This window comes from Lagopus muta, chromosome 6 (genome assembly GCF_023343835.1).
Source record: "Lagopus muta isolate bLagMut1 chromosome 6, bLagMut1 primary, whole genome shotgun sequence".
In the NCBI taxonomy this organism is placed as follows: Eukaryota; Metazoa; Chordata; class Aves; order Galliformes; family Phasianidae; genus Lagopus; species Lagopus muta.
The window spans coordinates 14918699-14942636 of record NC_064438.1 but is presented as its reverse complement, the minus strand read 5'-3'; the positions used below and the strand labels follow the sequence as shown (position 1 = coordinate 14942636).

General features: G+C 37.4%; 1 protein-coding gene across 3 annotated transcripts in view; it reads left to right on the top strand.

The window, feature by feature from the left end:
- The window catches only part of MUC2 (mucin 2, oligomeric mucus/gel-forming), a 114678-nt gene that overhangs the window by 20352 nt on the left and 70388 nt on the right, over positions 1-23938 (top strand). For all 3 annotated transcript variants that reach the window (XM_048950123.1, XM_048950122.1, XM_048950125.1), the window contains 9 exons: positions 16375-16639; positions 19370-19484; positions 20203-20293; positions 20706-20815; positions 21056-21272; positions 21731-21856; positions 22371-22488; positions 22808-22946; positions 23583-23693. In XM_048950123.1, coding sequence (XP_048806080.1) covers positions 16375-16639; positions 19370-19484; positions 20203-20293; positions 20706-20815; positions 21056-21272; positions 21731-21856; positions 22371-22488; positions 22808-22946; positions 23583-23693 — 1292 coding nt within the window. The remainder of the gene's footprint in view (positions 1-16374; positions 16640-19369; positions 19485-20202; positions 20294-20705; positions 20816-21055; positions 21273-21730; positions 21857-22370; positions 22489-22807; positions 22947-23582; positions 23694-23938) is intronic.

Sequence of the window (23938 nt, the reverse complement as noted above, 5' to 3'; positions counted from 1 at the left end):
TACCAGCACAGTTAAGGAAAAATTAGAGGTAAGGAAATTTTAACACTTGTTCACACTTGCACAATGCCTGTAGGTGCTAAGAAGTGGAATATAAATTATTTCTGGAATTCAGAAAGAATAGAAGGAAACCATACCGAGGTAGCTCTTGGAATTGGCATCACTTGAGTAATTTACAGGTAGGTTTAAGGAAATAAAAAGTATTCTTCAGAAAGCAGGCATGTCAGTAAAGATCAGAGGCAATAAAAAGTGTGTGTCTCTGCATTCAAATGAATTAGGCAATATCTTTCAATCACATTTGTGATTTCTTGACAGGAAAAAACAACATGTATATGATTGATAAAATGCAGTTTTATATTGACTTTTAAAATGACTTTTATTAGTTTTTTTTCAATAGCTTGAAATAACTTTTATGACGTAAGAAGGAACAAGCACTAGCGTCTATAAAAACTCTTGTGTACACAGGCAGTTTAGTTTGTGAAAGGGATACATTTACTAAGCAGGTAAGTGGAGGTGAAAAGGCAAGTCTTGTCTAAGAAATGAAATTTGCAGAAGAAAGCTACCAAACTACATACTAATTTCATAAAATGTCACAATAAAGGAAGAGACAGGAGTAAACTGTCCTCAGGTTGTGTGGACTGGTTAGTGGATTCATAAACATGTACTTAGTACAGGAAAAAGAGAGGCTTTTTTTTTTTCTTTTTTCTTTTTTTTTTTTTTTTCCCCAGAAGTCCAGCGTTGGCAGAAAGTGCTAAATATTGGTGCATCTTTTCCTTCCTAATGCATTTTTCTGATAACCCCAAAGAGGAGTTCAGCCCTTTTTCTGCACTGAGAGGTGTCCGAAAATGAGTGGAAATCGCAATACTACAGTTGGCACAGAATCTGATCCTGCTTTAGGGAACATGCTGTTACATGTTAGGGCTGTGTTAATGCACTTTGGATTATATATGCAACATAGGAAAAGGCAGAAGTGGAGGAGGGGTTCAGAGCAGAGAAAGTGGTTAAAACAGAGATAATGTGTCTGCTTAAGTAGTGCACGTGCACTACAGTTTCAAACAACAGTTTGAAGCAGTTCGGAAGAACTCGTATTGCTTTTTCTCACACTTATCCCCTCCCTCCCCCCAAAGATGTTGAAGAATGAACTCTTGATAACATGCTCCTGAAAATAGGACCAAAAGTGAATTGATGAATAAACATAATGTACAGTGTTCATCTTGCTCAGTGAATTCTCAAGGCAGCCCTTCTCTATTCGCGGTTAACAATTTCTGCTTTTGTGGAGCATAGAAAAAAGATGTTAATTGTTACTCATGTATAGTTTTCTTATATCCTGCACGTGACTTCTAAATACTTCTGCGTAACCACTACTTCACGACAGTGCTTTATTTGTGTTGGGAAATCTAGTCAAACTGTGTCACTGTGTTGCAGATGTTGATGATGTATTCTGACTTGCTGGAGAAAAGACATGACAAAAGGAACGTCTATCAAAATTTCCTTTGTTTTATGAGGAACAACTCTCCTATTATGTGACCTTATTAAGGTGTCTGCATACCTCACCACATTTAATGAGTGACTCTGGGAATTGCATCACTTGATGTGACAGCGACAGAGTATTTAAAGGGTGTTATTTGGATTTTTGCAGTTTGTGATTCCTTAGGTACAGGCAACAGTGCATCACTTGAATTTTCCTTCAGAAATGATACTCTCTAGAGAATGGTCACTGGTTCTTAAAGCCTTTGAACACATCATGATGGAATTGCTTAAGTCCAATAAATTTTACCATTTTACTTTAGCTGAGATATTGACACACCTCTGTCAGTGAGGAATTATGTTTGATTCCTGCAGGTCAGAAAGTCGCAGAAACCTTTTGCCTGACCTGGGCTTTGTTTTCAGCACCACGGCCAGGGCCCAATGGAGGAACTGCAAGACAAACCCAACCAGAATGTAGAAATCAGTAGAGATACAAGGGAAAATATTTTTGCCATCCATATATTGCTGTCTGTACTTTCTCCCAGAAAATGATTGATTTCAGCTTTCATAAATCTTAGATTTTATTTCTGTTCGTTGTCTGTTTTTCTTCATTTCAATTAATGCCTGTAACCAGTTTTCTTGATAAACTAATGTGAGAAGTAGTACTATATGTCCTGCTTCTTATTGTCATCCTCCTGATACTTGGGTGCAGCATCTTTGCTGTTACCTCTTCTGCGGTCTTAACAAAGTGTAGGCCATTTTTTCCCCCTGATGCAAAAAACACGCTTCTGTTTACCCTCTGGGAGCAGTGTTCCTCATGATTATTCTTTCAGCCTTTGTTCTACCGATTTTTTTTTTTTTTAACGCATCCTTAGAGTTTTTCTTCATATATTGCGAATTCTGAATATGTTTTAAAGGATAACCTAGATCTTTGCTTTCATCTGTAATCTTCAACAGGTTGGTGGGGCTTTCCCCCCCCCCCGTCAGTGATGACTGAATGGATATTTTTGTTTTGCTCAGGCTGCAGAATTCACCTGTGTTGTTAATTTTGCATGCTCACGGCCAGCAGAAGCAAAGAAAGCTGTGTGAACAAAGTGTCTCAAACATGACAGCTGGTCTCAAGCATTTGCTATACTTCTTTAATACTTTTAAGGGACAGAGCCATCATTTAAGCGTCTCAGGAGTATTCAACGAGCAGTGCTGTCTTTCATTGAGAACAAGTCAAGCACATAATATTTTTTTTTCCAAAGCTCAGTGCTTCTCTCTTGCTCATTGTGAATATGTTTTTAATATGTGTATCTTGTCCTGGTGTCATTACTTGGTGAATTAGTAATTCTATGTCAGATGCATGACAATATACCTCTCTATACTAGCTTGTGTTTTTAAAGACCCATACTGTGATTTTAAACTGGACTATCATAATAGTAGTGGTTCTTAATATGACCTAGTTCTGGACATCATTGCCTTTTAATGATATAACCCACACTCACTGGCACTTAATATGCAACAGATGCAGTTAGCAATGAAAAAAAATGATGTAGAAGAAAAATGTCTGTAGCTGTTCAGTCCATGAAATGCATCTGAAGCCGTTCAACATTCTTATGATTGGTTAACATATCACTAGAACGTTATAGGAGAACTGTGCAGGGGATGTATCCCATTCTTAGCTTTATTTTCCTTCTCTTTTCTACTTCTAAAATATGCTTTATGGGATGGAGTAACTATAATAGAAGGAAACCATTGAATGTGTTTGTTCTCTCCCGTTTCATAAGTTGCAGTTTTCCCGCTTCTGATAGAATTGAGCAGTATGATACTGTTTTCTGATGACCAAAGGTAATGACTGCTCTTCAAAGTCTTTTTAAGCTTGCCTCATTGTGTCAGAGCTCATACCTTTTGTTACCGTTTGTATCTGATTGCCTTTCATTTGTTTGTAAGATGTTATTTTGTTCTACTATAGCTATATGCTGGCTTTTGTTCTCTCTTCTAATCCATTTAGGCCTATTTTGATTCATGATAGCCATCTATTCTGAGCCTTTAATACAGTGTCTTCAAACAGTCGTCAGGTGACTTCTTATTTTGTTTTTCACATTTAAACGTTTTTCACTTTTTCACTTTAAAACGTAGATATTAATCCAGTATTAATGGCTTTATTACTCCTATAGGTTTTGAATAATGTACATTAAAGCATTTTTACGTCATCTTTCACTGCCGTTTCTACATATAGTGGACAAATCTCCACACAGAGTTCATTGGCATTACAAACACACCTTTCTGTGTATTTGGTAATCAGATTCCCAACGCTGTAGCTCTGCCAATACATGCCTTATTGAAAATCTTGCTCCTAGATAATTTCTATGCGTAAGAAAACCAGAAATTCCACTCAAAAAACCCTACCATTCAAAATACAGAGAAAAATGAAAAGAACAATATTAAGAACATGCTACATAGTAAAGTCTGTGTATCTTCCCAGCAAACAAATGTGATATTCAGGGGGGGAAAAAAAAAAGAAAGTGTTGATAATATGAATAAAAATGACTCCTTGGCTCAAAAGAGCTGCTGTTCTAGTAGCTGAACAAATGACATCGCATTAGAATGAGCCATAAACCTGTAATCAAAGAGATTACTTTGTCAACATCCTGAAGTAGTTATATAGAACATACACAGATATATAGACTTTTAGGCGCTCTAGTTCAAACTATCTTTTTGTATACTATGTGTCTGTGAAATGTTACAGAGAAGTTATGCAAACTAAATACTGGTAAAACTGTTAGATCAGACTGTTTCTCCTGGAAGTACGTCTGCAGCTAGCGATGCTCAGGATCATTTGAATGTTTTCACCAGGGTTTCCTGGAGTCAAGAGAGAAGTTCCTGGGAATTACATGTGTGGTTGAGTGCCACATGTTTCATGGTTTTCTGGTATTATGCAGTACTGATCAGACTATTTTCTTTTTACTTTTCTCTATCTTGTTGTTGTTTCATTTTTGTTATTTTTTTCAACTTTTGGCTAATATTTTTAGCGCCATTTGTATTTCAAGCAGATCCAGATATGAATTACTTGTAAGGTAAATGATGGTAATGAAGAATTTGTAGGAATATTTTTCTGTACATTGGCAATACTTAGGCATCTTGTGACATATCTGTATCGTATTAAATACAAATACCTGCTTACAGATTGTGTAGAGAGTTAGAAAGTTCATTTTCACTAACTATCCTTCTTTCTGTTTTGTTCTCTTCTAGCTCATCAAATAAGAATGTTTTTTCCTAAGACTCACGTAGACTGTGCATACACCTAATTTGCTTACAGTCAGTGACTCAGTAGCAAACACTAATCTTCTGTTCACATCAGACTACTTTTATTGTTTTTAAATTTACTTTGTGAAATGGGAGTTACCATATTGTCTGATAGTTTCTCAGGATTCACACAAAGAGGATACACCTTCTTAGTCAATTAGATAGCTTACTGTGAGAGTAAATGCCAGAAGTTAAGCATCTATTACTCCCATGGTCATTCCAGTACACTTTGTGTGCCAGTGTATTTTAACATGATTTATGTAACAGGATTTAAGATAAAATAGAAGATTATACAATTAGTATTTAACTTTGCAAAACTGATTTCTCCTAGATCAAAATTACTGCCTGCGCCATTCATGCAAAGCTTGGGATGAGGTGATGAAAACAAACTTTGGAAGAATAAAGAATTGAGAATGGAGTTTTTCTATGACATACCTGGATTCCCAAAAATTTCTTCAGGAGGTTGTTGAGAAAAGAAATTTACTCCCAAATGCATACAACATAACCAGAGTATTATTTTATTTTATTTTTTTTCTGATGAGGGCTAGAAGTATGATTTACACAATGTTTTATCAAAATAGTCTTCTTCAGGAGATTCTATCTTAGGATACCACAGAAAATGAAAAAACTAAGTTACCTGCATTAAGGCCTGAACATTTTTTCCTTCTTTTAGCAAATTTCAACTGGGGGATGAAGTACAGAAGAATGCTCTACCTGCTGAAGGGTAAACGTCTAATTCATTCTTAGTTTGTAGATAAGAATGTTCAGTCTGGTCTCAGATTCTAGGAAAAAAATAAAGATCCAGTTCTCTGAACTGGTAAGCAAGTGTTTATCTGGCAAGATTTTGTTAAGTAGGGTGTTGCAGTAGTGATCTCTGTAGGAAGTGACCAAGGCTTTCCTAAAGAACAAGGGGCAGTTTCCAACCAGCTTCACAGTGGCCCCACTGCAGGCCACAGCTGAACTCAACAGCAGACTTGGTGTTGTCTCTGTGATAACATATTTAAGAAAGATTAAAATGCTATACAATGGTGTGAGAAAGGTAGGGGAAAAAATGTGTGAGAATTTAAAGACACTGAGGTCAGAGAAGAAAGAAAGGGAAGATGTACTCCGGGCTTTGGAGCAGATGTTCTGCAGCCTGTGGAAAGAAGTGTGGTGGAGCAACCTATGGAGAAGACCACCTTGGGGCAGATATCCACACTGCAACCCATGGGGAGTCCCATGCCTGAGCAGGTGGATATGCTCCCAAGGAAGCTACAGCCTGTGGAAAGTAACCACATCAGAGTAGGCTCCTGACAAGAACTGTGAGCTGTAGAAAGGAGACCATGCTGGAGCAGATTTCTGGCAGGAGCTTCAGCTTGTGATCAGACTGGTGTACAAATGCAGGGAAGGTGGTACGTACTGAAGCAGGGGAAAATTGTGAGGAAGGATTGCTAGAGAGGAACTGACTGCCCATTCTTCATCCCATCTATGACGCTCTTGGTTAGGGAGAAGGCAGAAAATCTAGAGTGAAGGAGTGAAGTTGAGTTTGTAAGAAAGTGGCCAGTGTGGGATATTGTTTTTACTTTTTGTCTTAGTTTCTCACCATCTTGTTCTTATTAAGTTCCATCAAGTCTGTTTTGCTCTTGACACAGAAACTGATAAGCAATCTCACTGTCTTTATTTGAAACTCATAAACTTTTTCACCCTATTTCCTTCCCCTGCCCATCTAAGAAGAGGGAGTGAGAATGATGCTGAGTGAGGGTCTTGTAGCCAGCCAACAGTACCCCACCATGGCAGAAGAAGTAAAGAACCTTTTTGTCTGTGTTTGCTTGAGCAGAGCAAGACTTTATTGTGGTAATATTGATGAAGTATTGTTCTTAACTGGAAGCTCTGCTCTGGTCAGCCTTGGAAAAGTACAGAGAAGATAATATCAATTCTCTCCTGGACCAGCTTTTGATTTAGCTTGTTTATTAAGCTATTTGCTTGCAGCAAACATCCTTACAGAGGTGTTATGAAATATTATTTTGATATAATGATTCTAACGTGTGGAAGCATTGCCAAAAAAAAAAAAAAAAAAAAGAATGAAGTGTTCTTCAAAGTACACAGAGAATGATAATTTTACTTTTTTATCTGCATATTCTTTTACTCCTTTCCCAACACATCAACAGTCTGCTGTGGTGTATTCGACTAAGTCTTATTGTTCAGTTCAAGAGACAAATTTAACTTTTTTTTTTTTTTAATCTTTCTTTCTGCATAAACTCAGAAATATTTTTGTGAATGATCTTAAACAATTTGAGCTTATATGAATACCAAAGTTGCTTTTCCCAGGATGCGACCTCTGTTTTGTACAAATGTTTGGATTAACTGAGACAAAATCTCTGCTTGTGGGCACATCCCTCTAATTTCTGCCATCCTTACTCCCACTTTCCTTGTCTTTGGAATGATGAAACTCTTAAGTATTCTGTGCAAAGTTGAAGAGTTCCGAAAATAGAAGGAAGCCCTGGAAGTCTAGAGATTCAGGTATTTTTACAATAGATGTGAATATGAGCCTCCCGAGACAGATTCAGGTATATCACTCTTCTCTAAATGAGCAATTGGTGAACTGTAGGATGAAAAGAAGCAGAAGAAACAGAACTGTTTTTTTGGAAGACATGAAGCACCTATTGTAAAACAGAATGACTTAGGTTGGAAGAGACCTCTGGAGGTCAACTGGTTCAACTCTTTTGAGAGCACGGTACCCAGGACTATGTCCAGGTGTCTTGTGAAACACTCCAAGGAGGAGACTGCTCATCTTTTCTGGGCAACCTGTGATGGTTTTCAGTCACCTACACAATAAAGAAGTGTTATGTTCGTAGAGAAGGTCATGTCTGTGAAGGTATTAGTTATGATCCACAGGAAATAGCTGGAATTTAGACAAATCTGGACTTTTTTTTTTTAAACTTTGCTCTTGCAGCAGCTTGTTTAGGGTGCCAGATGTGTAAATATGATTTTGAACCTATGCTGTGGATTGCCTAAATACTTCTGGCTCTGTATTTCAGCTGTATGTTTAATTCTGTAGCTGTAAATGTTGGACATTAAAAATGTCAAGCATCGTAGTACTCTGGGAAACAGTTCTGGGCTTCAATTTCTTGATTTGTTGAAATTAAAATCATGTTTTTTATTTCTTATGTTTTTACCCAGGCCTCCTGGCCTTTCCATAATTTGCATGTAGGTACTCCTAATGGGTGTGATACATCAATGGATGGTGTGGCATTTCAGTCTTGCTGACACCTTTTTATAGTGCAGATGATTGACTTCTGAGAATTATCATTTAAAAAAAAAAAACTAAAAAGAAGCAGCATAAAGGAATGCACAAAAGTCTTTATTTTGTTTCCTTTCTCTTTTTGCTTTTTAGTTTTTTATCCGATTCAAATTTTGCAAATGCAAGGAAAATAAATACAAAAAGTAGAAGATATTATGGAAGTGTTTGAAGAAAAATATTTTTTAGTGCATCCAACCTTTCATTCCTTTGCTGTGAGAAAGGTTGCAGCTCTCAGCGTTTTTCAATGTATACCTGTATATTCACCATGTTTCCATGACATTACAAGTACTTGAGTACATGAAAGTACTCAAAGTACTTTCTATTTACAGTATTGCCTTTCTGATGATTCAAAAGTTAATAATAAAATAACTTTGTTAAATAAAAAATGTGCGTGGCAGCTGGAAGACTTGGATATGAATCAGATGCGTTCTTGCATTTGACGTAGTTTTTTCTCCTGACATGCAACATTAGGCGCAATAAATTTATGTAACTGCTTGTTTACATAACTGAAGTTGTTGAAGTTTACCCTAACAGTGGCAAGTGTATTATGTGGTGGTGGGAGGAGTAAGACTAAATATTCTTAGCTGAAATATTCATGCAGGTGAAGCCAAGTTTCCTCAGCAGCAGTCCTCTGAAACCATCACCATAGCTGTACTGTGGCTCAAAATACTGCTTACCTAAGCTGTTTAATATGAAATTTTAAATTGATGAAATTCAGTGAAGTCTGTAGAAGTGCTGATTGCATTCCATTGGGTAAGCCATTCATTGAGAATTTAGGCAAATGGGAAGGGTTTACTCTATCAACCAAGTAATTAGGCAGGACATTTTGTGAAGTATGAGGATGTAGTATAATAGCACTCAAGCTATTTTTTGGAAGGTCATTCGAAAATTCAGGTTTTGAAAGCTAAGAAAATAATTATAGTAGATGTTGCCTTTTAAGCTCTATCCACGTACCACTGCAAAAAGAAAGGGAAAAGCAAAGGGTTTTGTTCTCTGGTTTTATTTGTGGCAGTAAGCTGAGACAGATTCCCCATTATAACTGAAAATGGGAAGTAAAAGCAAATTTACTTCATTTCCACTATCAAATGTCATCAGGAATTTAGAGACAAGGAAAGAGATGGTAGAAACCATTAATGGAGGACGGTTGAAGCAAGCAAGTTCACTTTGTTTCTTTTTCAAATTCTTAACATTAGACTCCATCCAGAAAATGCAGGTTTAGGTGTAGGTGCTTTGCACAGAATGTTTCCCAGCTTCTTTATGAGCTGTGTTTCCTGTGGAAAAAAAGTGTTTCTTAAGAGGATGGTGGAAGAAAAATGCATATTTTGCCAGCAATTTTCTTCCAATGTTTTGTAGACAGAGAATAAAGAGTTAGGAAAATCCCACTCCACTGAGGCAAAATTTGCCAGTGAAGAAGGAATGAGGAATGAAATCTGTTTTATGCCCTTCCTGTTTCACCCCTTCATGGCACTGTCCAGTTGCCTGCAGTACATCCCACGGAAGCTCCAGTTCATGAGAACTATACTAATCCTTTTAAAAATGCTCAAATATTTTCCATGTGTACTGCAATAGAAGCTGTCCTGCTGAGACTTTTTCCAGAGAAACCTATTTCTAGAAAGGAAGTGTTAGCAGGGAAGTTTACTAGTTGAGATCATTACTTACAACATCTGTTCTTAATCCCCAGTAATTGTGTCTCATGTTTATCTCAATTTGTACTTAGTTGGAAGAGAATGAGAAGTTTTGCAATCTTGGTCTCTGAAGTACAGGATGATTTGCTGACTAAAAGAAGGAAGCTTTACAAGTGGAAAGTGGGTGTGATTTCTATGCAAAACCATTAAAGGAAGGTCGTGTTAAAAAATTATACTCCAGTTAGCACTGGCAGATACTTTATACAACTGTATTTGCCTGAATATAAAGGAATGGCAAGAACTCAAAGACTTGCTCAAGTTCCCAGTGAAGAAATCAGTGGTAGTGCTGAGATTAGTCCAGTCAGACATCAAATATGTTAGGATAAAATTAAAATTATTAATTGTGTGATATGATATCCCTGAAGGAGAATGAGGTCAGATAATCAGAATTATGTGGGTTTTAGTAACATCTTTCTTACTCTTTTACCATAGGAATCAGACTGTTAGTTGCATATGTGGGCATTCTGTGTATTAGAATTGTTTGTGAAAATAGCAGCTAGTGATGTACCCATTAGAATGTCTGAGAGAGCAGGAAGTTGATTACAGGCACATTTTTTCGTGACTTGTTTTTAATTTTCTAGGAAGGTATAAAACATGAGCTTGTGAATTTCAGTTATTTTGTATCAGTTATACCTCCTTGTAAAGGCATGCTCATTTCGTATTGATGATTTGAGGTTAATCTATCTGAAAATGTATTAAATGTATAAAAATGAAATGCATCCCTAGTACTTCATCACTTTAAGATTCTTTGACCTCTGTTCAGCATTCTGCTGCCTGTCTCTGTTTTCTTTCCATAAAGGTGTACTGTAGACATTTCTTTACTCATAATCTGCCTGTATTTTGCCAGAGCTGTTTTAGGATGGCTGCCAGGGAGTTTGGAGCTTGACATACATGGAATGTAGTTTATGTTATGCGGCATGTGGAAGGCTTTGTGTGATCAGGTGAAATGCTGACAGGTTGCAGAATGAAATCATGGAGCTCTCTCTGCAGAGTAACGTTACTGATGAAAAACTTCTTGACTTGACAGCCTTGTTGACTTGACTTGTGATGAGCAGCAAGTCAGGAATACGAAAGAAAAGACAACAACTTTAGTGACCATAATTGTAATGAATAGAACCCCAGCAATATGCTCTGGCTGCTGAGAAGGGCGATGGTATTCTGGGCTGCATCAGGCAAAGTATCACTGGAAGTTCAGGTGATCCATTCCCTTCTCTTTGACACCTGAGGTGTTGTGCCTTGTTCTGTTCCCCCATTACAAGACATATGTGGACATACTGGACAGAATTCAGTGCAGGGCCGCCAAGACAGTGAGCGCTTCTCCTGTGAAGAGAGGTTGAGAAAGCTGGGGGTGTTTAGTTAGGAGGAGGTTCAGGGGGGTCTCACTAATGTCCATAAATACCTGAAAGAAGGATGCAAAGAGAATGGAGTCAGGCTCTGCTCAGTGATGCCATTACAGAACAAGAGGCAGTGGGCACAAACTGGCACTCCTCTGACCATCAGGAAGCACTTCTGTGCTGTGCAGGTACTGGGGTGCTGTCACAGGATGCCCAGAGGCTATGCAGTGTCCTCCTTGGAGAACATCAAGCCATCTGGATGTAGTCCTGGACATCCTTCTCCGGGTGTCTGTGACTGAGCAGGAGTTGGACCAGATGGACCAACCCTGCCAACCTCTGATCCTTTGATTTCTAAGGGATTTGTACAGTGGTCATTCTGGCATTGTGGTGACAAGACTGAAATAAGACTTCTTGGTGGGTTAACAGATACAAGAAGACATAAAATTCATGAAAAGAAATTTGTTCTTTCTAGAACAATAAGCCTAACTAGGTCTTTGCTTAATTTTTTCACATAAAGTACCTTAAAGTTTCCATATAGGTAATTGTCTTCTGCAGTGAATCAAAATGAACCACAGTCTTCTGGGTACTCTTCTTAACAAAAAGTATACTTCAAATAAATTTCAGCTCTAATTAATATAAGCATTAAGTCAGCTAATGGAATGGTTAGAAATGCTGTCACAAAAGTTTAAGTGATTCTTGATGCATTCATGCAACCATTACTCAAAAGACAGGTTTTTTCTTTCATCTGTCCTTCTGCATCCACTGATGTAACAAACACAATTGCTGTGCAGTATTCAGTGTTTTTAACAAACTTTGACTTTTGATATTGGTTTAGCAGCAGGGAATCCCCATAAGCTTTATGCAAAGATGCCAACAATAATGCAGAGTTATCTTTGTTCCAAGCCGGTTTGATTATTTTAGATTGTCAGGCAATGAAATATGGATGTGTATCCATTAACTGTAAGATCATTGTGGATTAAAATACGTAGAGCCACAAGCTGTAAGGTTGAGCATGACACAAAGCAAGCTATGATTGTGTACCTCAACTACTGATTGTTTCTGACAGGCATATAAAGCAGCTGTTAGGCAGGAGCATTGCCTTTCTGTCAATAAGGAAACAAAAGTTACAGTTCAGGATGCTTTCCAATGCTAGTGAGAGTATGAATACTTATGAATAGTAACGATAAGTAGCTATGCTCACTTCCAGATAATCATAGCTATGCTGACCTGAGTAAGTTTCTGTAAGAATGGGCTGAATGCTCAAAAACATGCTTAATTCTCTTATTCTCCAAGTTGGGGTGTCATAGTGAGCTACGCTTCCTATGTATCAGAAGGAGTGTCAGTGAGAATTTATTCATGCTGAAAAGACTTCAGAAGGGAAGTGTTGCTGTTCTATCTGTATAGCCCAAGATAGGATCATGCTCAGGATGGAGCTGGGACAGAGAAAACCAGGCACTAATACCCAGTACTGGTTGGCTAAGAGTAGCTCTTCAAGGGGTTAAAATTATCAATAACAGCCACTAAAAAAGGGCATTTTGAATTGTGCTTAGGAGTAAAACACCACCATGTTGAATAGAGGGGCAGTACGTCTTTAGGGTAAAGATGATTACCTTTCACAGTCCTAGGAAATGAATGAGGTTTGTTTCAAATGAGGAAGGTTTTTGGTAAAGAAACCTGAAAAGGAAATGCGAAGTTTTCAGTTTGTACTTAGGAGCATATCCAATTGAATAGAAAAAGGGTCAGATCTGCTGAATCAGTGGAACAACTGCTGTTAAAATTTCTGAAGACTGTATATGAATTTAGTCATAGAGACCAATTTTTTGGAGACAGTAGTAATTCTGGACAGGACGGTATCTGGAAAAAAAAACATAGGAAGGAAAAGAAAAACAGAATAAAACTTTAGATACCTCATAAGAATTTTTACAAAACATTTCTGAACAGAAAGTTTTGGTGGTTTAAAAGAAAGAAAATTCCTAGCTGGGATGCCTCCGATGTGTCATGAGAATTAAGACCTGATAAAGTAACCATCAAGGAGAGGTCTCTATAGGAGGTGTTACTTCTTTTTTCTCTGAATTCTAAATGGCTGTGACTGTATTTATTTTTATTTTCCATGAAGGAAAATTAATTATATATTCTACTAGTGATAGACTCTCACAGGAGAGAAGGGAAAATAATAAAATGCAGTTAGGACTGTCAAGTGAAAGATACCCAACATGTGGGCAAATCTGTATCCTCAAATAGGAAAAGTAGAAAGCCCAAGAGCTTTTGAGATGCATTGAAAGAAAACAGGAAGATGTTAGGGGTGAGTCTAGGCTGTGATAAAAGTAGCAAAGAAAAAGAAATCAAACTATGCTTTCATGACAAAAGAGTGTTTAGCTGACTTCAGAACCAAAAGGGCTAAGTGAAGTTTCCTTGTGTTTTACAAAATATAGAAGTTCTGTTTACTTGTAATTTGAGCTATGCAAGTAAGGAATGCTCAGAACAATTAAGAGGATTAGAGATATCATGACACTGCAGTGAGAAACTTTGGGTGAGAAAATAGAGCCTGGCCTGAGAGCTATACGATGTAAGCTGTTAGTGCTATAAAGCAACTGTATTAATAAAGATCTGTTGAAATAATTATGCTGTACCTCAAGGAGCCTTCTGAAAAGAGTTGCAGAAGCATCTCCTCTGAGGAATTTTTCAGAGCAAAATGCAGTGCATATGAAATACATTTCTGAAGCAGGATTCTGAACTGGTACCTGGTTTTGTTTTCTGCTTTTTTCTGCGTCTTTCTCTGTATAAAGCAAAGCTGAGCCTGTAGCTGTTTGTGTGATCTAACATGCCATGATAGGCTGGAAATTTATCATTCATGTAGAAGGTAAGCAAGAATGAATTGTCTGAAAATAAACCTGAATTCTTATTTGGCATGAACAGCAATGTTTTCCAATTTTTCCCTTTTTTGCAGTGAGTGAAATGCGGAGTGTTTGGTTTTCCTATAGCTTAGCATATTGTGAGAACTTCTATAACACTTGCTGATGTTTTTCTGATGCATCACAGCAGTGTTTCGTAGAACATCTCGTGTAATGTGAATTCCTTGAACTTTTCTTGACACCTCAGCACGATTACATTTTGGACACAATATGGGCTTTATATTGTATTAAGAACTCCCTAGATCTTTATAAATGGATCCAACAATTGTCTGCAAAATAATTTTATAATGCACCACCTCGTAACTTATTTACAGCAATTACTGTATGTAGACTTGTTGTCTACATGGAGCTTTACAAGAGTCGTTTAATACTTACAGAAATTTTTCAGTATGATGGTGAAAGGTGAAAGTCTTCTGCCTTTGAAGCCATGCTTTAGTGTATCTCATTCTAAACTTCATTCAAGGGATTTCCTTTTTCAGTCACTCCAGAATTCAGTTTGTCATAGGAGTTGATGAAGGTTAAGCTTGGCGTAAGCGTTAGAAGGATTTAAAAACGTAGCATCCTGCAGGAGAAAGAAATAAAGCAATAAAACCTTGCATGATCATTGAATCAATATTATACCATTTCCTCTATATTAAATTTTTTCATTTGTTCTGAAAAATACCTATCTGTTTACTTCTTATCTTCTGTAAATAGCACACCTACTTTTTTTTACCCCTCCTCTTTCCTCCTCCCTTTGTATCTCCTCCCCTGTGATGGAATCAATTGCATCAGTGGATATTATATAAAGAAATGCTTTCAGTGGTATTCGCAGTTCACCCACCTTAGCCGCCATGGGGCTAAGAGCTGCCGGCCTTCTTGTGCTCTGGCTGGCTCTTTCCAATACGAGTGAAATAAGAAAAGGTAAGCTCTAGAAACTGTATGGTGGTGGATCACCTCCTGGAAATGGGAGAGGGGGGAATTGAAATATCACTGCAGAGTAGAAGGAGGAAATACGTTTAAATATTACAATGGAGTTTTAAGATCTCTTGATTTTCTTTAACTTTCAAATACCAAGGCTGCATGGCTTAGCCAACACAGGTAGATACTACTCTCTTTGGAGTGATTGGCTTCTAAAGCACTAATCTTTAGTTTGAAGTACCTGAAAAATACTTCCATTGTTACTTCTTTCCGTATGTTGAGAGCTTCCTAGGTATTGCAACCACTGCACAGTAGGAAATTATAGAATTTGGTTGGTTAACTGTTACAGCAGTGAGGAAAGCAGGTGATTGTGCGTTACTTCGTTATTTTGGAACAACATAAATGCTTTCTTCTGAAGTCAATGGATTAACATTAGATAAAGCTCATTTTGTCATTCAGGACATGAATAATCCTTTGCTGTAAGCTCTAATTTGTTCTGTATGTTATCAACTTTGTAGTGTTGAAATGGAACTCTCAAACTAGGAACTATTTTTATAGAAATAGGTTATGAATTTTGTGCACTGGTTGGGCTTGGGATGTTGATCTTTGTTTGCTGTGTCTTGAATTTAATGATAGAAAGAATTGGGTTGCATTGATCCTAGTTGTGATCTCTGGGAGAATCTCTCTGTAGCCTTCATTTTGTAGAGAGAAGCATTGATAAGCTTTGGTAGTGCCAGAGAGGCTGGATGCATCTGTTATTGCTAACCATCTAAGTGCAATAACTTTGACATTCTCATGATAGTTCTGCTTTCTCAAATTGCAAGAAAGCCCAGTGAAGATGAGTAGTAAGTGTGCTTGTTACCTTGGCAAGCTTCCCAAGTATGCTCTGCTTTTATTCTCAGCCCTAACATGCAGCATCTTGATATTTACCATGGCTGGGGAGGGAATGAATTTCAGAGCATCGACTTAATCATCTGCTATTTTTTGTTCTCTACTACACAATTATTCTCTACCCTATCTCCTACAAAGGCATGTGGTAGTAGAAATCCTTTTGCCCTCCAGAAGAGTTGTGGAACTTTTTTGGACTCACAGTGCTGTTTCCTTTCAAGTACATGTTGCATCAGAGGAGAAAAGAACTCTTAGGAATATTTAACATTGCTAAACTATTACTGTGATTCATAATAAATTCACATGTTGGCAAAGCAAGCCAATGCACGAACTTGTTAGTGGCCAGACAGTAAATTTACCAATCTCATGCAGGCAATTTCCTTCTCAAGTGAGGACTACATGGTATACTCAAGTCCCACCAGTGTTTGTTGACATCTTGTTTTCCTTTAGATACTCACATTTTTTCTGTTAGTATGCAGATACTCAGTTAGACTTCAGATCTGTGGAGTTACCATGAGTGTAATTGCAAATGGCTTCTCCTGCATACTGCAACACTTAACTCTTCTTGACTCTAGCTCATTTATTTCACTTTCCTGACTTTCTTTTTCATAACTTAACAGGAAGGACAAGAAACCATGGCCACTATGTCTGCAGCACCTGGGGGAACAACCATTTCAAAACATTTGATGGAGATATCTATCAATTTCCTGGCACGTGCGAGTATAACTTTGTTTCTGACTGCCAAGACTCTTACAGGGAGTTCTCTGTCCACATTCAGCGTGCTCTGAACAGCAATAACCACCCTGAGATCCAGTATATCCTGGTAACAGTCACGGATTTCACGGTGTACCTCAAGCCTGATCTGGCTGTTGTGGATGGGCGGATGTAAGTACATTTAGTGTAAAGGTGCTGGGAAGATAAAAACAGGATTGATTCTTTACACATCTGTCTGCATGCCATATAGAATAGTGGCTAAAAGCGTTTCTACTAATAAAAGAATTAAAAGAACATTAGAAATCCAGCATAAAAACAGCTTTAGGAAAGGGCTTTACTGTTAATAGTCATTTCTACATGGGCAAAAGGGATGATTTAAATGCAAGACAGGAAAAACTTTTAGTGAATCTTCTCTTTCTAATTGTGCAGGAAAAAAAATGCAGCTCATAAGCCAGATCTTTCACTGTTGTGAAATGATGTAGCTTCATTAGTTTTTTGGTATCACCTTGTGTTTATGTTAGCAGATGGTCTGTCTAGCAAATCCTCAGAAATAAAACTGTGTTTCTATGCAGTCTTCTCTTCCTGGAAGTAGACATGTATTTTTTTCTGATATTCATAAGAATTTCCATAAAGTCCAGTAAGCATTCCTCTTGCAATTATGGCAGGTAGAGTGTAGATCAGAAAAGGGATTTGTATGTGGCAATGCGTATCATGAAAAAACTTTTCCAGTAGTATCGTCACACAAGGAATCAGCCTGACATCATTATTCATGTCAACTTATGTCTTAACCTAACCTTTCAGACTGTATTTATACATGTAGACAAAGAATTGAAGCAACTCATAGGTTAAGACATAATTCTGCAGGATGAAAGTGAAAGAAAATGGATGTTAGTATATCTTAGAGTAGTTAAAAGGAAATACTCTATTTTCAATGTAGGATCGGATTTTGTCTTGATGTTAGCTTTTGATCTGAAGTGTGAAATACACTGCAGTGAAAAACTGCTCAAAATTAGACAACAACAATCAGTTTTCCAGGGATCATACCAAAACAATAACAAAATGACATGAAATTATACAGAATGCATTCTTGTCCCAAATTAAAGAAGCCCCTCACCATGTACTTGGATTGTAAAAAGAGCTCCATGAAAAATGTTTAGAAATCCTTTCTTGAATCATCTCATCACCTCTTTTTATCTTATTGTTCATAAAACAATAGATCCTTTGTGAACAGAGGCTTGTAGAACAGGTTTTTGCTACATGCAGGATTTAATTTTTGTAGAACTTAATTTCCAAAATGCTCTTTAAACGGCGTATGATCCATTGCTATATAAAACATAGTATTTCACACCACTGAAGTGAAATCTGTAAAGCAGATAAATATATGAATTTGGCTTTTGGTACCTGATGATCTGGAATGTCCAAATATTAGGATAAAGAGAGATATCTCACTCTACAATATCTGAGGTGAAAAGTTGCCCAAGTTTTTTTTTATAATCCCTCTCTAAAAGCACAATCTATTAGTGCCTCATTGTTAAGGATGGACAGTGCAGCCAACAGTAGAAATAATAGCCTGAGTTCCTGCCTAGTATTATATGCCTAAATCATTTGGCCATGTGAAAATACCATGTGAAAAGATAAATAGTTGGAAATATCCCAGTTATAGGTAATAAGGAGTTAAATTCTCCCAGTCACAATAGTGGTTACATCCAGATGTGCACAGATATATGAATCCCTGGTAGACAATAATTGTACTGGCAAATGGGTAGAAAATGTACTGGTTATTTTGTCTGGATTCCATTGTACACTATTTTTGTTTGAACAGACAGCAGCCCTTTAGATTTTATAGGTTAAGGCTGCTTGCCACATTGCCTTTATTGCTGAATGAATTTCAGTGGTGTGACTTGTGACATAGAGACTGTAAAACAGATATAGAAGTATAGGAGAGATGTCTCATGAATTGATTCCTTATCAAACAAAAGCATCTATACTCAGCCTTCTGCAAAATATCTTGTCATGTTACTGCCTTCCTGTCACTGTTAGTAAGCTTGGTCCTGCCAACTGAAAACGACTGGGCTAACTACTGAAACAAATGAATGAATTCCTCTTGACCTGCTCCCTTCTGTTCCCATTTTTCTACCACTTTTGTTAGCATGTGCTTTTTGAATTCTCTCTTGAAGAGAAAGATCTTTTTAAAGGAACATCCATTCTCTCTGGTATGATTACCAGAGTCTTTAATATAGAAAACTTTGATTTAGGCTATTACGCCTTTGGTAAGGGTCTAGCCTGGTCCAGTATTAAATGGGGACGTTGGTGACCCTGCATGTGGCAGGAGGGTTGGAGATTCATGATCCTTGAGGTCCCTTCCAACCCTGGCCATTCTGTGATTCTGTAAAATGATTAACGAGCATTTGAATATCCTCTGTTAATGCCAAAGTGATGATGGATTTTGCTTTAATTAAGTTAAAGACATCTGACTTCTTTTTTTTTTTTTCTTTTTTTTTTTTTGTCTGAAAGAATCTGTGCTCTCAAGGAGCCTTTTACCTCTGATGCTGTTTTATGATTTTAAGACAGTAAATTATCTTGTTGAACATCAGCGAAAGAGGATTGTGTGTTTCACTAAAACAATACATCCTGTACAAATAGGGTCAGAATAGAATAATTTAGTTGGAAGGGACCCGTAGACAGAGTTTAGTCTAACAGCCTCACTACTTCAGGGGTAATCAAAAGTTACAGTATGTTATTAAGGGTGTTGGCCTCATGCCTCTTGAACAGTGACAGGCATAGGACCTATAATTGAAATAGAGGCTGGTTCCTCCATTCCTTAGAGTATTTGGCATATAATAGACATTCGTGTTGCTCTTTATATTTCTCTACTAATGCAAAGTCTGATTTTCTTTCTAGTGTCAAGACACCTTACTACAGCTCTTCTTTGCTCATTGAGAACAATGGCGTTTATATGAAGGTTTATGCCAAAGTAGGTCTAATCCTCATATGGAATCAGGAAGATGCACTGATGGTATGTAAAATCAATTTATTTTTAATTAGCATTTCCTGGGTTTCACAGACCACTGTAGGCTGAATAGAAGTAGAAGTTCATGGACTTTACTGAGCTAGACTGTTAGACTTACTCATCCAGCTGGTACTTACAGTATGTAATTTTTAAAAGGTAAAATTCCTGTCTCTGCAATGTGACAGAGTTAGTAATGTAGGGTGCAGATGATCTTACTACTCTAAAGAAAGGGAGAAGCAGATTTCTGCAAAATAGCTAATGCTTTTGCTGTAACACCCTCACAATCTGATCTTCATTTTCCTTCATGTGTCTTTTAGAAGACTGCCATTATCTGCTTGCCTAATTTTCAGCATGGCTTAAATTTTATCCCAGCAGTTAAGAAAAAGGAGGAAAAAAAGTACAGAAATTTACAGAATGTTTTCCTTTTCATCTTTATCAGCATGGTGTTTATAGCCTTTATTAAAATAAAGGACATTTTGACCTTTTTTTTTTTTTTTTTTTTTTTTTTTTTTTTTTTTTACTATTTTTGGATCCGATTGTTTGTTTCTTAACTGTTACAAACTAATTTGCAGTGAAGAAACAACAACTTCTGGGAGTGTTTTGGATTTGCAGTCTGTTCTATCATTTAGGAACTTCCCTTTCAATTAAACATACTCATTTTGGAAGGTCTTCATGCTCCACCTAATTCTTTTTTTGTTGTTTTTTTTTTCTTTCCATTATCTAGGTGGAGCTGGACAGCAAGTTTGGTAACCAGACATGTGGTCTTTGCGGGGATTACAATGGAGTTCCTATCTACAATGAGTTTATTAGTGGAGGTGAGTCATATATGTCGCATACGTGTATACTGTATGTTTTGTGACAAATATCACAAATATAGGCTCATAAGCATTGTGTATAGGAGCATCACAGGAGGGCACATTTTACCTCAGATATTGATGTGTTTTTCCCAGAGTGAACATTATGAACCAGTGCTGCTTTCTTGATCTAAGATTCTTTCATTCCAGGTGCATCATCTTCCCTTTCTGCTAGCCTTCTTTTCTTGTTATGATGTTTAAATTGTTAAGTACACTTAAAATAGACATAATTGAGAAAAGAGATGCACATCTGACAGACAGAGATTGTATCATAGTAACTGTTTTCCTTCATCAGTAGAGTCTCAGGAATCAGATGGTCCTTGTTGTCAACGTTTTGTTCTTAGTAAGGCCTCCTGTTAATTTTTTCTCACAGTTGCAAGCTACAATTCAATTACGTATGGGAATTTACAGAAGATAAGCAAACCCAATGATGAATGTGAAGACCCTGATGAAACTCAGGCTCTCCCAAGTTGTACTGAGCATGTGAGTAAGCCTAACTTCAAGTGAACTTCACTTTCCTGGACACATTGAGACATCCTTGCACTGTGAGATGTTAGTTTGTGAAGAGGTGTGAAGACTTTATCCATTCCAGGACAAATGGTTTATTCTTCATTTCGTGTGTAAATCTCTTCAGGAAATTACAGTTTTCATTACCAGAAAAGGAAGTGTGTAGGAGCTCAGGTGCCTACAAGTCTCCTAAATACTTGTACTCTTCCTTCCCAGCGTGATGAATGTGAGAAGCTGCTGACCTCCTCTGCATTTACTGATTGTCACTCACTCCTTAATCTGGAAACGTACATCCAAGCCTGCATGCAGGACAAGTGTTCATGTGAAGGAAATGAGGACTCCTTCTGCCTCTGCAGCACCATCTCTGAGTATTCTCGCCAGTGTTCACATGCAGGTGGCCGGCCGGGTGAATGGAGGACAGAGAACTTTTGCTGTAAGCAGCTATAAACATCTTACAAAGAAACAAATATTTCATAGGGGTAGCACTGCGGAACATTTAAATAAATTCTTCCTTCACCAAGTTACAGGCATATGCCATAAATTACGTACCAGTAGTGCAATGTACAATGTACTGTGTTCTTTCTGTTTTCTTCTGTTACCTTTATATTAAGAAATCTTTTTCAGCTAGTAGAAATTATATTCCTGTTAAAAAGCTTGAGAGCTTTGAAAGCTTGTAGATAAGACAGTTCATGAACAAAAGAAAAAAATAATAAAAAAAAAATCAAACAGAGAAAACAATTCAGAAACAATAAAATATTAAGAATAGTTTGCAAAATTGAGCCTGGCTTGGGGCACCACTTATGTGAAGTGAGTGGGTCATGTAACCTGTGCTTTCTGATGAATGATGGACTTAACATTCAAATAATCTGATATCTTCTTCATTTTTTTCAGACAAGACATGTCCTGGCAACATGGTCTATAGAGAAAGCAGCTCACCCTGCATGGATACTTGCTCACACTTGGAAATCAGCAGCCTATGTGAGGAACATTACATGGATGGCTGTTTCTGCCCTGAAGGCAAGTGTATTTCTAGTTCTTGTATGTGTATATGTCTGTATTATTTTTACATGTCTTTAAATGAAAAAGAAAACAATAAAACAAGAACAAAACCTAGGAGCACTAGCAAAGGTGGTCATAATTAAAATATTAGATGAAGACAAATTATATCTAAAAAGTTACTACTGCTGCTAATTATTTTGAGTGAAATTCTAAGACTTATTGTCAATCTTAGAAAAAAAATTACAGTGGTAGCCTTCACAGTATGCCATGAATATTTTTGAAATTGTTCATATATGGTTTTTCATTTGTGTGTAATTATGTAAATGGATCGACTTAGAATTTCAAAGCTGGCTTAAAGTATTCTCCACGTGTCTTATGTAACAAAAAAGTCAAAATGCTTCTCTTCTCTTTTGGTAACCTCAGCCTTTGTTTTCTGTGTCAGGCTGAGTGTGTCTCCAGTCTTAGTGTTTCTCTTCTGTGGAAACTGCGGATTTCAGAAGCAGCTGTAATAGTTTGCTGTTTTGCTTTACAGGAACTGTGTATGATGATATCAATGAAAATGGCTGCGTACCTGTTAGCGAGTGCTACTGCAAACTCCATGGAAAGGGGTATTCACCTGGAGAAACCATTAGCAATGAGTGTGAAGAATGGTAAGGATCATCACCGTCGTTCACCTTTCTTCAGCTGTATGTGTGTCTGTCCTTTTCAATCTTTCACTTAGTTGTAGATGACTTCCTGAATACATTCTGAACTTATGTTTATTTTATATGTCTATACAGGTTTTCTGAAAGATTTTCTTGTATTTATGCCATGTGATGAGAGAAATCTTTAGGGAGTGGTCAAATTTTTAATTTTTAAAATTTAAAACACCTGGGTATAGTTTGCTATTTGCTGGCTGTACAGATGCTTTCAGTGCTCTCAGTTCCTACAACATACACATGTATTTCTGGATTATTTATTGTTTTATAGCACCTGTGATTCAGGCAGATGGACGTGCCAAGATTTACCCTGTCCAGGCACATGTTCAGTGGAAGGAGGTTCCCATATTACAACCTTTGATGGGAAGAAATACACCTTCCATGGAGACTGTTACTATGTGTTGGCCAAGGTACGGTGTACTGTAGAGCTTTTCTCTCACACATTAAATGCGTCTGTGCACTCATATGTAATAGGTGTGAATCGTTGCTTTATTCCACTTTCATGGAATGAGGGAAGCAGAAATGTTAACAGCCTCAGTGGAAGATTAAGGATGGGCTATTATTGCCCCATGGGAGAACTTGGGCACTTACTGCGACGGATGTCTTACTTAGTCACTTAGCAGTCTTTCATATATATCAAGAAGCATGCTGACTGCATGGAAGGGTAGGCAGCAAAAACTCTGCAGTTCTCAGGATTAGAATGTCTCAGTCAGATCCGTTATAGCTGTATCTGTGTCTGTGTGTCAAAGTAAGCTAGGGAGAAGAGTTTGACAGCTATTTCATTCATTTGTCCCTAAAATATCTGGTGCGTATTTTCCAAAATTTTGTTGAGCTAGAAACTGTACCATTCCTTTTCTTCTTTTTTTTTTTTTTTTTTGAGAGAGAGAGAGAGAGAAAGTTCATCTTGTGCTAAAACTGAGGTTTTAATAGCTAAGTTCTACAGCAATTGCTGTTGTAACCAGTGGCTTTAGTCTTAATTTTGGAAATCGTGTTGCATGAGAGATTTTTTATTGGACTAATGGGCATTTATTTCCCTGTGATTGTAGAGTGCTGTGAATAATACTGATGCCCTCCTGGCAGAGCTGGCTCCTTGTGGCTCTACAGACGGACAGACCTGTTTGAAGACTGTTGTGCTGCTAGCAGATGACAAAAAAAATGTAGGTGTTGTTTGAGTTCTGCTGGGTGTTTTGAAAATTAGCAAACATCCCAGAGTTTTCCAAAATCATCTGAAGGGGGTGGATAACAGAGCTCAGAAAGGCTGATAAAAAACTAAAGCTTCTACCTCAGGAATTCAGAATAGGCCTCAGCTGAGCAAATGCTGAAATACAAATAAGCTAACATTTTCCCCTTTCTCTGCTCTCTGCCATGTCTCACCATCTTCCAGGCTGGTGAGAAAAAAAAA